At 38.1% G+C, this 15,341-nt stretch overlaps 2 protein-coding genes across 4 annotated transcripts; one reads left to right on the top strand and one right to left on the bottom strand.

The window, feature by feature from the left end:
* Positions 1–841: 841 nt before the first annotated feature.
* Positions 842–4,762, bottom strand: LOC103722334 (thioredoxin X, chloroplastic). Its single transcript, XM_008812854.4, has 2 exons — positions 4,352–4,762; positions 842–1,302 (listed from the first exon to the last, which is right to left on the bottom strand). Exons 1-2 carry the CDS (start codon positions 4,700–4,702, stop codon positions 1,096–1,098), a joined length of 558 nt encoding a protein of 185 aa, XP_008811076.2. The 5' UTR covers positions 4,703–4,762; the 3' UTR covers positions 842–1,095.
* Positions 4,763–8,008: 3,246 nt separating this feature from the next.
* Positions 8,009–15,124, top strand: LOC103722340 (E3 ubiquitin-protein ligase RING1). Of its 3 annotated transcripts, none has more exons than XM_039115426.1 (3): positions 8,009–9,321; positions 14,744–14,772; positions 14,860–15,124. In XM_039115426.1, the coding sequence occupies exon 1, from the start codon at positions 8,225–8,227 to the stop codon at positions 9,311–9,313; it is 1,089 nt and encodes a 362-aa protein (XP_038971354.1). In that variant the 5' UTR covers positions 8,009–8,224; the 3' UTR covers positions 9,314–9,321; positions 14,744–14,772; positions 14,860–15,124. The 3 variants fall into 3 exon arrangements, with proteins under 3 accessions (XP_038971354.1, XP_038971353.1, XP_008811090.2); XM_039115425.1 differs by having other exon boundaries at positions 8,012–9,325; XM_008812868.4 differs by having other exon boundaries at positions 8,022–9,325; positions 14,744–15,124.
* Positions 15,125–15,341: the final 217 nt, after the last annotated feature.

The raw sequence follows: 15,341 nt of genomic DNA, 5'->3' as shown, positions 1-15,341 counted from the left end.
TGGAGCCGGAGTTGGAAGTGAAAGACGATCCTATTTGGCCTTGTACCCGGCATTTTTTTTGGATTTATCACACGTGTATAAAAACAGTTCAAACACCACTTCTTCTTTCCGGTAATCGGTGAAGCAGGTCCAATGCCTACTTTTTGAGCATGGCAGGTAGGATGAAATCGGTGCCACTCATAAAGGGCTTGTGCAATTTAAGTATTTTCATCCAATTTTTAAAACTACGTCAAAAAAAAAAAACAGCCCCATATATCATTTGTCCATTCATTCATTAGTACCAATTAATCTAAGCTCTAATAGCAACCGCGAAGTTTAGCATTTCCTTGATGAATGGAGTAGAAAATATATAGCGACACTCATATGGGTTATCCTTATCACTTGCAGATTTTTAGAGAATAATTCGATAGATTACAATCCAACCTTTGCAATCATTGTAGCTGGATCGCTTATATCAAATTCTATTTTTGCCACAATTAAAATTGCAAATAATCAAATTACAACAACTAGATAATACCTCAATGTTTTTGTTATTATTGACTAACCTTTCAATGTTTTTGTTGTCGCCATCCAAATTGCCTAGACCAACACAAGAGAAATATAATTCCCAAAATTACCTAGCATCAGAGTTGTCATTGGGTCGAGCCAGTTCGAGCACTATGACTCTCCAAGCTGAAGAAGGGTGGCCGAGCCAGTTCATGCATGGAAGAGGTAGTAATCGCAGAGTAAAAGCTACATTGATAAGCTCCTACTATAGATTCAGAAAGGTTTCTGCTTAATAGGCCAGGGTACTTCAAATATTTCAAAACAATCCAGAGAAAAAGTGAACATGCAGCAATTCTAGAGTTTTATGTTGTCCAATCTTATTTGCAAAGTTGATATCATTGACAAACTAAATGAGATAAAAATACACATCCCAGCAGTAATACCAAAAAAAAATCGATGCAGGACAGGACAAACCTCTAAATTAAACTGAAATAATTTTTTTCTACTAATCCGGAACTTGAGGCTGTATGGCATGGCTTATGGCAAATTAACAGATGGTCCGAATCATTAAGTTTTACAAAGAAAAAAAAACACTAATCCACAAACAGATTAGACCACTGTTGTAGATCCTAATAAGGAGTCCAGGTATTCTTTCAGCTTAACCTTCGTAATTGCACCCTCCCTTCTACTCTCTGGAACCTCTTGACCATTCTTGAAGAATATCAAGGTCGGCAGGCCATAAACCTTGTACTCTTCAATCAACTCGGGATTTGCATCATGATCAATCTTTACAACCTTTAATCTGCCCTCATATTCCTGAAATACCATGTCCAGTCAGATGACTTCAAGAACACAGCCATGATTAATATCTCAAAATAAACAAATAATCCTGTTATTGAGATGGCAGTCATCACATAAAGTGACAATGGGTGGTCAGTTAACGAGAACAGCATATTAGAAAAGTAAAAGGAAGCAACAAGCAGTGTTTTTAGAGACTCTTCGTTATTTAGTAACAGAAGCACATGGCAGAACTTGCTGATGATACAAATTCCTGATCAGTATTTAGCATATACTTTTTGATCAGAAACCCCTCTACTGCCTTTTTACTGTGGAAGGATCGCTCCACTGCCAATTTGATACTTTATGAATAAGGAAAATAAATTTAACTGGCGATGCTCAAAATGGAGACTGAGGACCTGAATGAACTTTCAACTAGGTGTCACACATCAAAAGGGTGACCTTGTTGATGGTTTTAGACTCGAGATGCCCAAAATATTAATGGACAGGTAATCATTAAAAGTTTGCTATGGAGCCCTTCTTTTACGTGTTTGCAACTGAAGAACTACAGAAATAATGGTCATACAAACCTCCACATGCAAAAAATGGCCAGATATTGGGGTTAAAAAAATTTCCCTCCTTGGATTGTACAAATCTAGCTTCTCTTCCTAGACCAATCATGAACCAGTTAGAGCTACGCTATAGGTAGTTAGCACTTGAATATGATAACAAGAAGAGGATTTATTGGTTTTGACCCTAAATTCATATCTCAAATTATGTATTGCGTTTGGGTAGAATTATAATGAGACTTTATTTGCTAAGAAAATATTATTTGAAAATGTAGCATTCTTTGGGTTATTAGAGCAATCTCTTCAAAGCACATTTTTCTCACATATTAAACCTTATCAAGATATTAAATATTACTTTTTTTGATGTAAAAATATGAAGTGATACATCTACTTGACAATCTAGATTATTAATAATTTAGTGATTTCCACTCTAAGAATTTTAACATGTGAAGATGCTAAGATGTCATAACTCATCATAAAAGTACTGTGAAGCTTAATCTCATTAAGTTGTCAATAAAGCAGACTCAACATTTTCAGGATCTTATCTACATAATATTGATATCAAAGTAAAATAATTGAGCAATAGCTGTAAAAGATTGTTTGCCATAACTTATGAGCAGTTGTTGTTGTTATATGCGTTCACTTCATGTTCATATAATTGCACATTGTCATGGTTTTCAATGTATCTCATCAGTTATGATCTCCACTACATGAAAATGGCTCAGTAAACTGTGCGTGTTGCTTCTGATAAGCATAATAAAAGGCATGAAACAGTATAGCCATATATAACTTAACCATGAATGTTGTAGCATAAACATAATTCAGAATTATTTCAACTCTCCCACCTGCTGTTGAAATTATACTAATTTCCTTTTTATTACTTACTAATTATTTTAAAATCAAAATTCAGACTGATCAACAAATTAAACTCAAGAAAACCATCTCCCCTTTGTCAGGGTAATCAATACATGTTCTGTCTTGGGCATGGCTCATATATAATGCAAAGCAAAGCAAAGTGTTCAGACTGAACATAACTAGTAATAGTTGCATTTATGCCATCAGAATTAATAAACATGAATCATCTGGGCAATAATTATGACTATCAACTATCCATATACACACCGATCAATGCATTCCTTCTTTACAATCTGCGTTGCTGTGCAATATCCTGCTACTCATAAAGATACTCATATCATGTTGTATTGTATCCTGGGTCTGGTTGATATATGGCACTTATATTAATGGTTCAAACAGAAGAGAACTTGTAATGGTTGAATATGCTATCAAAATCATATATAGATACAATAATTAGGTATAGCTACTACACCTAAAGACACTGACCAATTTATGTGTTTAATTAAATATGCCTTGCTTTTGCAGTCCCTTACTAGATAGTCCTTCCTTGGTTCCTGATTTTTGATGAATCTTAGACCCACTACTGTGCATAACAAAAAAATTGGTTTAAAAGCATTTGAACCTTGGGAGTTGATAATATTCAATCCATGGGATCCTTTAAATTAAGTATCTATCTGTACTCTGAATCTAGTCAATTACCAGTGTTTTACAGGGGCAATCTTAATTCCCCCCCCCCCATGTCTGAATTCTTCCATGTAGAGGAAGAGCAAAAATTGTTGCAGCATAAGAGTCTAGGAAGACGAACCATCTCTTCCATTTAACCAGCTGACGAACCAGCTTTCATATTACACCAGACGAGTGCAAATCAAACTGCAAGTTTTCACAATCAGCTGCAAGTAACAGTTTCCTAAAATAAGTAGTCATAAAAAGAAATATTTTTTATAGGCATCCAAACCATTGTTTGATTAAGGGATAGAAAGGGTGAGAAAGTTAACAAATATGAATGACTAAAGCACTGATCACAACAACCTTGTCATAGCCTCCTAAATAACTTCAAACCATCGAGCTAAACTTAGGAAAATCTATTTTATGTAGTGAGCAAGCACGCATTCACCTTTCCCTCATGTAACCACCGCTGCACACACGAATGCATGAATAGCAGCAATGGAGGGAGAAAATTTCGTCAACACTGCTAATGTCGGATCCAAGACAAGATGAGAACATATGTCAAGCTATGAGACAAGCTGATCCAAGGCTGGTGGTTATTACATTGCATTGCAGTGAGTTATTATTGCATTATATCCTTGCGCGTGCCATGCAACAAAATAGCACAGTTAGCACTGCCTCTGAATTAGGTAAAATGGGAGTTTGACATTAAAAGAAAACTTTTCCTCCATTCACCCCCAAAGATTTCAAGCAACTACACAATCTTAGGTTCCCATAAAAAGAACTCGATATTTTAATTATTTACTCTCTATGGCTTTCCTAGTAAAGCTGATTCATATTACTTGTTTGAACTCGACCTACACTGTTTTTTTTTTTTTTTTGTGTCCCAAAAAAAGTCATTTTCAGGTAGAAAAACGTAGAGAAATTGGTCAGTCGTGAAGAACGGATGAAGAAGAAAACAAGAACGAAATCTGCCGAATGTATAGATTGGATGAGACCTCGGACGCCCACTCCACGACGGGGCCGATCAAGCGGCAGGGCCCGCACCAGTCAGCGACGAAATCCACCAGGACGGGGACGTCCGACCCCAGCACCTCCGCTGCGAATTCGCTCTGACCGATCATCTTCACGGCGCCGCAGCGCACCGCGAGCCTCCCAGCCGGCAGCGGCGGGCTGCGGAGGTGGCCGGCAAACCAAGCCCTCTGGAGAGTCCGCGACGGCGGAGAGCGGCCGAGGTGAAAGCGATGTGAGGAAGGGGGAGAAAGAGCTCGTGCGGCGGCGGAGGATGAGGAGGAGACGGAGGAGAGGCGAAGGGATGAGGGGGTGGGATTCAAGAAGCTTGTCGCCATGGACGGTGACGGAGCTCGCTCGGGAGGCTTTCGTGGGGCTCTCGGGCAATAGGGAGTTATATGGCAGTGGTTGCGTGTTATCCCGCGTCCACCCGTTTCCGGGATCCGGATCCCAGGGACGCCGTAGCGCAGGGGGTGCGGATCGGGTGCGCGACCGAGAACAAGATCTACCGAAAGGCGGATAAGACACGAACACGTAGAAAAATAAAGCCAGGAAATGGAGCTTGGAATAGAATATTATAAAATTGTTTATCAAGTATTTGCCATTAGTCCAAGTACACAAGCTAATGTTGGTTAACAATATAGTATGTCATACCGATTCGAATCAAATGACATGAGGTATAGCATACGATACCAGTTCGGTATTGGTATCTGATACAGATGACGTACTGACACTTGGTGTGCCAAAAAAATTTCATACCGTATTGTATCGATACTATACTAATGTGGTACTGACATAGATTCGATACCAAAAAAACGAATTTTAGTTGAAAATAAAATTATATATTTTTTTATTATATTAGTGATTGTTTGATGTTAACACCCAATGCTAGTATAGATTGATGTATTGATTGTAATCTTAATTGTCGAAAAATCACAAAAGTGACTAGATGTTATGGCATCGATGCTCCATTTGATAATTTATTTATTTTATTTTAATCATGAAAATAAAATTTATTCGACTCGTTAATGTTCATGGAGTCTTTAATATTCCATCAACCTTTTACGAGCCACCTGTCCTGCTTCATGGACCAAGATCTCCATGTTTATATCTCCTTGTTTTATTTAATAAAAATAGTTTTATGATATTTTTGGTTTTCCTTTTTATTCTATCACCTAGGACATTAATTTGCATGTCTTTGCTCATTCATGAACCGCTCAATCTATATACATTGGGAAGATTGAAACTAACCCTTTTATGATACTACTGACAAGGGCAAGAATAGCATGATCACAATCAGGCTTTTGCATTAATGAAAAAATAAGTGCTGAGTTTCATTTTCACATCAATAAATAAAATGAAAGAAAAGACATTTCTGACTTGGTGTTGCACTAAGCTTTGCTTCAATAAATGGTAGTTTTCGATAGAACCAATGAACCATGCAAGTTAGCTAGATATGTGGGACAGAGGTCTCGTAGATAAGCAAAAGCCTCGAGATCTCGGATGAGACTAAGTACAATAGTATCATTTATACTGGTATGGTAAGATATGTGATAGTGCATATAAATTTAAAATCCACTTTCGAAACATGTTCTACGTATTTTAAAATATGAATAGATTTAAATTCACAAAGTTTTGATAATTGGATCGTCATGAAACATAGTATTGTAATACCTACTTTACTAAAATATATGACTTTTGGTTTTTAGAGTTTTTTTTTAAAGAGAAAAACTTGTTTAATGGTTTGAATCTTTAGTTTGAATAGTTGAACATTGATTTTGAATCATTATCACCTTTTTTCCAAAAGCTAATGTAAAGTATATGGTTCACTTTATAATACAAGTTGTGCAATATAGTGACTTTGGCTTTATGCATACTGGTAATATGTTGTCTTGAGTCTTGACCGACTCACAAACAAGACTTTAATTGTCCATCGATAATTGGTGCAAGAGTCTCACCATCCACCTTAAACATATCTTGAAACATGCCAAACAAAATGCAAATATAGGTGGAAAAACCCATATTCTATATAGCTCTATATAAATCAGGAGTCAATTGTTAGCTTAAAACGAGATATCATCATGTACCAGTATAAATAAGCACTTATTCGATGTATATTTGCTAGTCTAACATGTACAATCACAAATTATTATGATTTATGGAATAATCTCCACTTCTAATTCTCTTGAAATACACTATGTTTATAAACACATGCAACATCCATGCATGTATGCACTTCTTTTGTTGTACAAGATCTATATAAATATTACTTTTGCTATGAAAAGCAAGATAAGTCTCCTAAATTTAACCAACACTTATTCAAAAGCTCTCGTTATATGTGCACATACAATTTTTTTGTGGGGATTGGTGCAACTTGTGTGATTTGTTACTAGTATAAGGGTTTGGTTGATCATGGATTGCCAAATCTATGATTGTAGGCTTAATAAACATTTTATCGTGAAAATTATGGGTGCTTTAGGAAGCATTTTCTATCATGAATTCATAGAAAACAGAATTTTTAAGAGAGTAACGGAGAGCTTGTTGTGTGTCAGGAGTACTTGCCATTTTATATCAAAATCTACATAAATCGCAACTCCTTTTCTTTTTTTAGGTCAACAATTACAATAATCTTAATATTGTGAATCAAATAAGCTATCTCAAGTCATAGAAAGCCAATAGTGTATAACCGCTTTAATCTTGTTTTATTACTCTTCCGGACTGAGTTTGAAAGCTAAATAAGTTAGAGTAAATACGTTAACTTATACTTCTCTATACGGTGAAATAATTTATTTTTAAATTAGGTAGAATAAATAGGTCTAGGAGTTAAATACATTTACATTATTTTTTAAAATAAATTACAAAAATCTTCTTGAAAATTATATTTGGTACACTTATAGCCAATAATTTGTAAAAAAATTGATTAAGACGAGAATAAAAACTGATCAAGAATGATAGATGTTGGTCGATAATGATATTCATCGTCGAATGACAGTTAGGAAGAAAGCCTGTCGTTGGTCGCTCGTCGGGAATGGATGCTCGTGGTGGAGTGGCGAAGCTCGAAAGAAATCCTAGCTATTTAATCTCCAAGAGAAGAAAATTCTTGCATATATAAAACTTTAAAAACTTCTCGAAGTCAGAAGAGTGAAAGAGGAGTCTTATTTTCTTATAGAGATAATTTTAACTTTTTACAATAGATAAATTGTTTTACTAATAATGTCAATTTATTTTTTTATTTTTAAATTTTTTTCGATGTAATATTTAGGTCTTATTAAAAGTCAATGATTTGAATAATGTTCTATTAAGTTATTAGTTAAAGTATTCAATAAAAATAAATTTTATAGAGACAAGCATAAATTTTTTATTCTACCAAATGTAAATATAATTTAGTTCTAATCATAGAATTTTTTTTTATAATTTGCTCTATTTTTAAGCTATCCGTTCTACCCCTTTCCGTGCATACTGGATGGAGGAAAACGTGCAATGATAAGCAACTATTTTTAGGAATGTTTCGTTCACCCAAACATATACTCCAAACCGATACTCTCCGAAAAAAGAAGCAAATCCAGCCGAGAATCATACCGTTGCCGCATTGCGCTGTATGGGTCCGCACCCAAAAATGCTGTGCGTGCCGAAGACATTTCCATCATTTTTCCTAAGGTCTCCTCCCCCGCTTCCAGAAGCGTCCAGCCGTCCGCGTCCGGGGCCGTTGCGCCCATGGGTCTGACACAGTGGGTGTTTCTGTTTCAGAAAACGCGACGCACCCACCGCATCTTCTCTCATTTTCTCATCTATTTTCCAGCCGCGGAGACCTCGCATGGTCGTCTCCCCCGATCCCGCTCTCCATCGCCGCCGCTAACGCCATGTCCTCCGCCGGAGCCCCGGGCGCCGCCGCCCCCCTGCAGCGGTACTTCTGCCACCAGTGCGACCGGACGGTCACCCTTACCGTCTCCCCCGGCGCCGAGATCGCTTGTCCCATCTGCCATGGGGGCTTCGTCGAGGAGCTCGACTTCCCGGACTCCAACCCTAACCCTAGCTCTCGTCCCTTCTCCACCTTCCAATCCTCCGACCCCTTCTTCTTTTCCCCCTCCGCCTTCCCCTTCCTTTTCCCCCCCACCTCCCCCTCCGCCAGCTTCGACCTCCGCAACCCCAGCGACCTCGTCGGCCTCTTCGGCCCCGACTCCTTCCCTTCCGCTGCCCCCGGCAGCGGCCCAGGCGGCGGCCCGGAGCCCTTCAATCCGTTGGTCTTCCTCCAGAACCACATCCAGCAACTCCTTTCCGGCGGCGCTAATATCCAGGTCGTCCTCGAGGGCGGCCCCGGCCTCGGTGGCAGCCTTGGAGACTACTTCATCGGCCCCGGCCTCGAGCAGCTTATCCAGCAGCTTGCCGAGAACGACCCCAATCGCTACGGCACCCCGCCGGCGGCCAAGTCCGCCATCTCCTCCCTGCCGGACATCAAAATCACCGAGGAACTCCTCGCCTCCGACGAGGCCCAGTGCGCGGTGTGCAAGGATACGTTCGAGATCGGCGTGGAGGCGAAGCAGATGCCGTGCAAGCACATCTATCACAAGGACTGCATCCTGCCGTGGCTTGAGCTTCACAACTCTTGCCCCGTGTGCCGGTACGAGCTGCTGACGGACGATCCGGACTATGAGAACAAGAGAGGGGCTGCGGCTGAGGGGGCAAGGCCGGCAGGGGCTGGGGATCCTGGTGGCGCCGGTGGGTCGGCGGCTGGGGCATCGGGGGATGGAAACACTCTGAGTCCGAGGACGGTTGAGAGGAGGTTTAGGATCTCGCTGCCTTGGCCACTGAGGGGTTTTGGGTCGCAAGCTGAGGCTAGCAATACTGGGGGTGGTGGTGGGAACGACGGTGGTAGCTCTGGTGGAACTGCTGCAAATTCTTCTGGCGGTGGGAACACTGGGTCGGAGACCCGGCAAGATGATTTGGATTGAGCATAGTTGTAGGTACAGCTTCTAGATGCTGGTGCTTTATTTTCTTTCCTTTTATGTCTCTTCTGTTTCTGTGTATCAATTTGTTTTTTGTTGGAGATTGGTATTATGGTGATATGAAAAGCACGCAAAAAATTTTAGTTCTTTAAATGAAATTTCTTGATGCTATGTGAGACTATACCGCTTGTTCAAGGAAATGCTATTCAGCTAGTTTAATGTACATTATTAAGATTCTTTGGTAGATCCCCTACCCAATTTGATGGTCAAAGGGCGAGGTAAGAAGTTGGTTCCAAATTGCAATAATATTTCATGTTAGCAAATGTTGATGCCTTTTTGGATTTAAATGGTATTTGGTAGTAAACATTGCTGTATGGTTGATTACAATATTTTGAACCTGGCTAAATGCTGGTTATATCTTATAATTTATTAGTCAGTCCCCTTTCTTTTGTACACTATCCTATTAGCAACAGTGATTGCTGGCAGTTTTTGTTCCTTTTTTCAAGGTTCATCATTGCTGTCATCGTCTTTTATTCCCTATAAGTCTAATTCCCGTTTAGTAATTAGAATTCTCATTTAAAATTTCGTTTTTGTTTCTTCTTCTGCCCGGGTGCTTTTAACATACTTATGACATTTACTCGGATTAGTTTAAATGTCTTTTAGATTTATTTGTTCATGCTGGTTCAGAATGCATCTGACATGCAGTTATATTACTTCAAACTGGCCACATCGATATACTCCTTAGTGACCTAAGTTCTCTTGCAATATTATTTCGTGTTCAATTGAGGTCTGTGCCTTTTTCTACTTCTGCTACTTGTGATCCATCTTTGAAAGAAAAAAAAGAAGATAGGATAAGAACAGACAGAAAGAAGAAAGATTTTTCTTTTTTGGGAAGGCGAGAGGGTCTCTGAGATTGCCTTTAAGAAAACAGCGGGTTGGTGTTTTTGGCCACCTCAATTCCGCTTCATACTATGTTTCTTGCTTCTATTTCTAAGACCACACTCTGAAACAGTATCATTAGATAGTCCGTGGTATTACATTTTTGTTGCTAGAAATGTGGCTGACTGCCCTCCACCCTCATGAACACCTACACTTGCATCTAAGCTTTGACAGTGGGATAATGCACCGAGAGTTAGGACAGGGAATATGGATCAGCTACGCAACATGCAGTAGATTAATTGATTAGGGACAGATTAGAATAGCTGAAATGTAATAATACTAATGTAAACATTATTAAAGATGGGGTAGATGTGCAGCATCTGCTGGATGGGTATAGTGCTGAATTCATGAAAGGCTAGAGTTTGGGAAGTAATGTTGTGGCTGGTAAGCTGGTGATTGGCAAGTCTATAGGCAGATGAGAAGGTGTGGAGACCAGCTGGTTGGATGCAATAGCACGCTAAGGTGTAAAATCTGAACACACATCTTTGAATTGAGATCAAATAGGTATGTTGCAGATTATGGGCGTTATTCTATTTATTTTCTTGTAATTTTAGACTTGCTTTTGGTTTAGAGTTTAGAATGATTGGCTGTTCTTGGGTCAAGTCATTTGTTAGGAGATTTTATGGGTTTCCAAAATGGCGTTTAAGTTGTTACAAATGAAACAAAATGGGGGTGGACCAGTGTATTTTGATGGATTTAATAAATCAAATGTTTTTGTCTGCACGTGACATGTTTATTCCATCTAGCTCCTTTTCTTTTTCTTCTCCTTCTCTTCCTTAATCATCATTCTTTTTCTTAAATAAATTCTGCATTAATTTCTGAAATTATATTGTATGTGCAAGCAGAACTATCCTCCTCTTCTTTTTATTTTTAATTAATTTCTTTTGTCTATTTGTTCTCTACACATTTCTGTAACCAATGTCGTGTAAAATTTGACAAGACTCTTATCGTGGCTGTTTAATCCTGATCTTCACCTATTCTTTTCTCCTTTTTCCTCTTCTTTTCTTATGGCCAATTTTCTTTTTTTTCTTTTTTTGCCTTATGCTCCATCCAGATCTGTAATTATCAATTCTGGAAAGAAAAATCAACTTTATATTCTTCTTGATATCATTTTTGTTCATTGTCATCTATTTAATCGTCTCTCTATTTGTTTGATTATATCAGGTAATAAGATAGGATGCTAGTATACAATTAAGGATCTACAAAATTTATGTAAGTTCTAGTTGCCTGCTCCTGTCTATATCTAGAGTGTAACTGAATATTACGGCTAAGATTTGGTGCTAGGAAATAAGCTGAGGATTTATAGGGATAAGGCAAGTTTTGATTTATTGTGAAAGAGCTCATTTGATTCTTGATATAAATTTTAAGTTTCAGATTTTATCTGTATTTATTTCTGTGCAACATTTAGTGATTATAAGAAGATTTTATTCTCAGGTTCAGGACTGGTTTGACTAAGGAAAAAGACATTGGATGCTATAGAGGAACTAGTATTGAGAAGTTGAAGGGAAAGGCAGAAGAAATGTATGGGAGGGTCATGTTGAGTGCGGTCGATAACTTTGGCTTATTAAATTCCATAGGAAATAGGATTGAAATTTGTTCACCCACCTTCATTTTAGAGCAAATTGGACCCGTCATAAAGACCCCAAATCCCTCATAATAAGATGTAATATAGGGCCCGTGGTGTAAATTATGATTTAATCAGCTATGACTAAAATAATTCATCTTGGACTTTTTACTGCTTAAAAGTTAACCTAATATGAATCTTTTATTTTGGGAACATGTATAAAGTAAAAGCCTTTGAAATATTGTTCAAATTGCAGTTTGGTTTCATGATATTTAAATTGGGGCACTAGATGTGATTATGTGACATAATCTTGTATGTTGTTGTATGAATCTAGTGATTTAACCCTCATTATAAAACTAAAAGTGCCCCTAATATTTGATTTAGCTAGAAATGAAAAATGAAAAATAATAGCGCAAGCAGCTTAACTGAAATATATAAAAACCTTTTCGCATGCTGCCCTTCTTTATGCCCTTGTTCAAAGAGTTGTATGTATTAAAGATTGGAGTGCCTGTAAATAGAGGGAGACATGTTAAAAAGGGAGAGAAGGGGGCAGGGGTAGGTGGTGAGGGGATTCTATCATGGATACTATTGGTGACCATGGATTGAGTGAAGTTCAAATAGGCTTAAATGACTCTCGACCCATATCTATGCCATTTGTAATCTGGTTGAAATGAATAAAGCTGCATGCAACATAGTCACAAGTTTGGTGTCTGGAAATAATTTGGCAAGGTTAAGAAATCCATAATTCGGAAAAGTTCGGTAAGTTCAAAAAAAAAGGAAGAACTTCAGGAGAGAGGGAGGGGGAGAGATAAGATGAGAAGACTAAACAAGTAGAAGAAGATTGGTGGAGAAGTATAAATTAGAGAATGATAGAATAGTAGGAGGGACTTGGAAGGATGAGATGAGGAGAATAAATAGTAGAAGGTTGGATGAGAAGAAGAATAGAAGAGAGAATGGGAGAGGTTTGACTTTTTGTTTCCTTTTTGGGAATTTTTTTTTGATATCAACGAAATCCTCAATTCCCAAGTCTTGACACGTTAACACATCCTTACTCTCGGTCCCTTATGCCTATGGCTCGCTGCTCGCCTCAATACTTTGAAGTATGAAACATAAGCATGGCCGCAGACCATGTTTTGCTCTAGAATGCACAACTTATTTGATGATATACGGATAAAACATGAATTTAATGAATTTAACAATGTATTTGCTCTATGTTCATGAATTGTTGAATTGTTTGTGTAATAATTTATCAGAGATGCTGAATGTGAATGACTCGCCATTTTCTCAATAATTAGGCGAATCTTGTTACTAGGATCTCTAGCCCATTTAGTTTATATGGACCTATATTTTAGCTGCAAACCCAATTAAGGCTTCACTTGCTATTCTCTAGAAATAAAAAGTAAAATAGGGCTAAAAGAGGGAATATGGGGTTAGGTGTCCAAATAAAGTGTGAGAGAGAAAGTTGAAGTGAAAAAGGAAGTCCGATAAATCATGGATATATTGTCCGCTCCATTTTCCTTTTTGGTATCTTCTATTCTCCCTCTTAATCACTAACTACACAGCCTTTCTAATCACCCAAACCAAACTTCCGTTGGTCCTTGACCCACTGAATTGTTACCACTTTTTTAAGAGCGTAGGGTTGGGTTTTTAGGCTTGTCTAGTCCATGTGAGACCCATCATATACAAGGTCAATCCAATGGAAACCAATTTAAAGTGGGATTTCTTAGGCTTATCCAAAGTCACCTCGATTATAAAAGGCCTCAATCAACCTATTTATCTTGAGCAGATTCGAGCATGTTGGTGTGTCTAGGTCAAAAATTACCATCCTGGTGAATATCTAGAGTACATAGAAGAAAAATTTTAAGATGCTTTGTCCTCCTCACTTTTGCCTTATGTAAATTCAAACAAGAAACCAAGACCGGCTGCTGGCACGGTTCATGATATAAATTCGGTTCATCCCCATTCCATTGCTAAAATTCCTTGATTGCGACCTTGATCCTCCCCTTCAACACCTAAACTATGATATAGTCATTTAACATCTTTTTTTTTAAAAAAAAGAAAGAAACAGCATTTCGTGGTTTTGGCTGAAGCTGCCGAACTTGGGGCGAAATGAGCTGAAATTGACAGAATCTGAAAACTTCCGTCAATTTCGGATAGCTTCCTGCTGGAACCAATCCGTGTAGTTCTTCTAGTATTTATGCCAACATATCATGGAAATATTTCTGTCTAAGTTTTGCTTAAAAAAACTAAGGTGGAAAGATAGACAGACCAGGCTCAACTCACCATGTTTGATGCAATATAGATTTAAGCTTTGGAAGATCTGATAGTCAATGTTTTTTGAGAAAACATGGTAGGCTGAAGTGGTTTGTCTAAACATACATAACAAGCTAACTTGCATTTTGATGTCTGGCCATTGTCATGACGCTAGTCTTCTCTTCTTCATGCATTAGTTTCGTTGCGAGTGTAGCCTTCCTGTTTCAACTTTTAGTGTTAAAGTTTCTTTTTCCTATTCTGCTCATTTTATAATATTGCTGCACCTTTGTTGCGAGTCTAGTTTTTCTGAAATCACCTCATTGCCTACATATTTCACTGTCATTCTCACCTGGACAGATCCAAGAATAGCAAGTGGCATGCTGTATGCCCAAGCTACCCTCTTCAAGTTGCTAAACCCTGTAAAATTCTTATATTTATGTAGCTTCTCATGTGTTATTTTGGCATCTCTTGTGGACTGTTTTGTTGTGATTTCAAAATCATGTATTGGTAGGGTTTTTTGCGCTGTGAACTGGAGGATAAGTAAGCATGAATTGATTCTCAGCACCAAATGGATGAACAAACATTGAGGGCCAATTGCACTGGCTACCTGCACTCAATATCAATAATGGAAAAAAAATTTGTGCTTTTGTTTCTAAGTGTTTTTTTTTTTGGTCTTGTAGGATGAACTCTTGGAAGTCCAATTACCAGGGTACAGAGCTTAAAGTTCACTGCATCAAAGTTATACATGTTCGAAATAAAGTCAAGAATGTTCAGAATAATTTCTTTGTTCATGCAGCTTTTTTTTTTACCTTGGTGGTGGTGGTGTTGCGAGAGACTGGGGGTTGATTTTATACCTGTATCCATGACCCAGTTGGGAGTCACCAAATCTGAATCCAAGAGAACCCTATCTGAAACAGGAATTCTATTGAGGCTAATTTTGATATTTAATCAGTTCGTCGTGATAGCACATCTGTAATGTTTCCATTTTTGTAACCTCTCATCAATAGTGCAGTTTATTCTCAATGATCTGCATTATGTAAATGTGCCTATTTTCTTCTGAAGCTGTTCTGTGTGTTTAATCATCCGGGATGCAAAGCTTTGTGAAGTTATCCGGCCATACTGAGTGCACTTAATGAACGCATTGTCGCTCCATATGTCAATGGTGTTTATTCAAATCCAGTTGTTATTCTGGAATTGGTTTCAGATATTGAAACTCAGTGGGATTATTTATATTGGGAGCAGAAGCAGTTCCAAATTAATGGGACGTTGTTTTGCAAT

This window comes from Phoenix dactylifera, chromosome 18, assembly GCF_009389715.1.
Source record: "Phoenix dactylifera cultivar Barhee BC4 chromosome 18, palm_55x_up_171113_PBpolish2nd_filt_p, whole genome shotgun sequence".
Classification (NCBI taxonomy): Eukaryota; Viridiplantae; Streptophyta; class Magnoliopsida; order Arecales; family Arecaceae; genus Phoenix; species Phoenix dactylifera.
The sequence above is the reverse complement of the archived record's forward strand: the minus strand, read 5'-3'. Positions and strand labels throughout refer to the sequence as shown.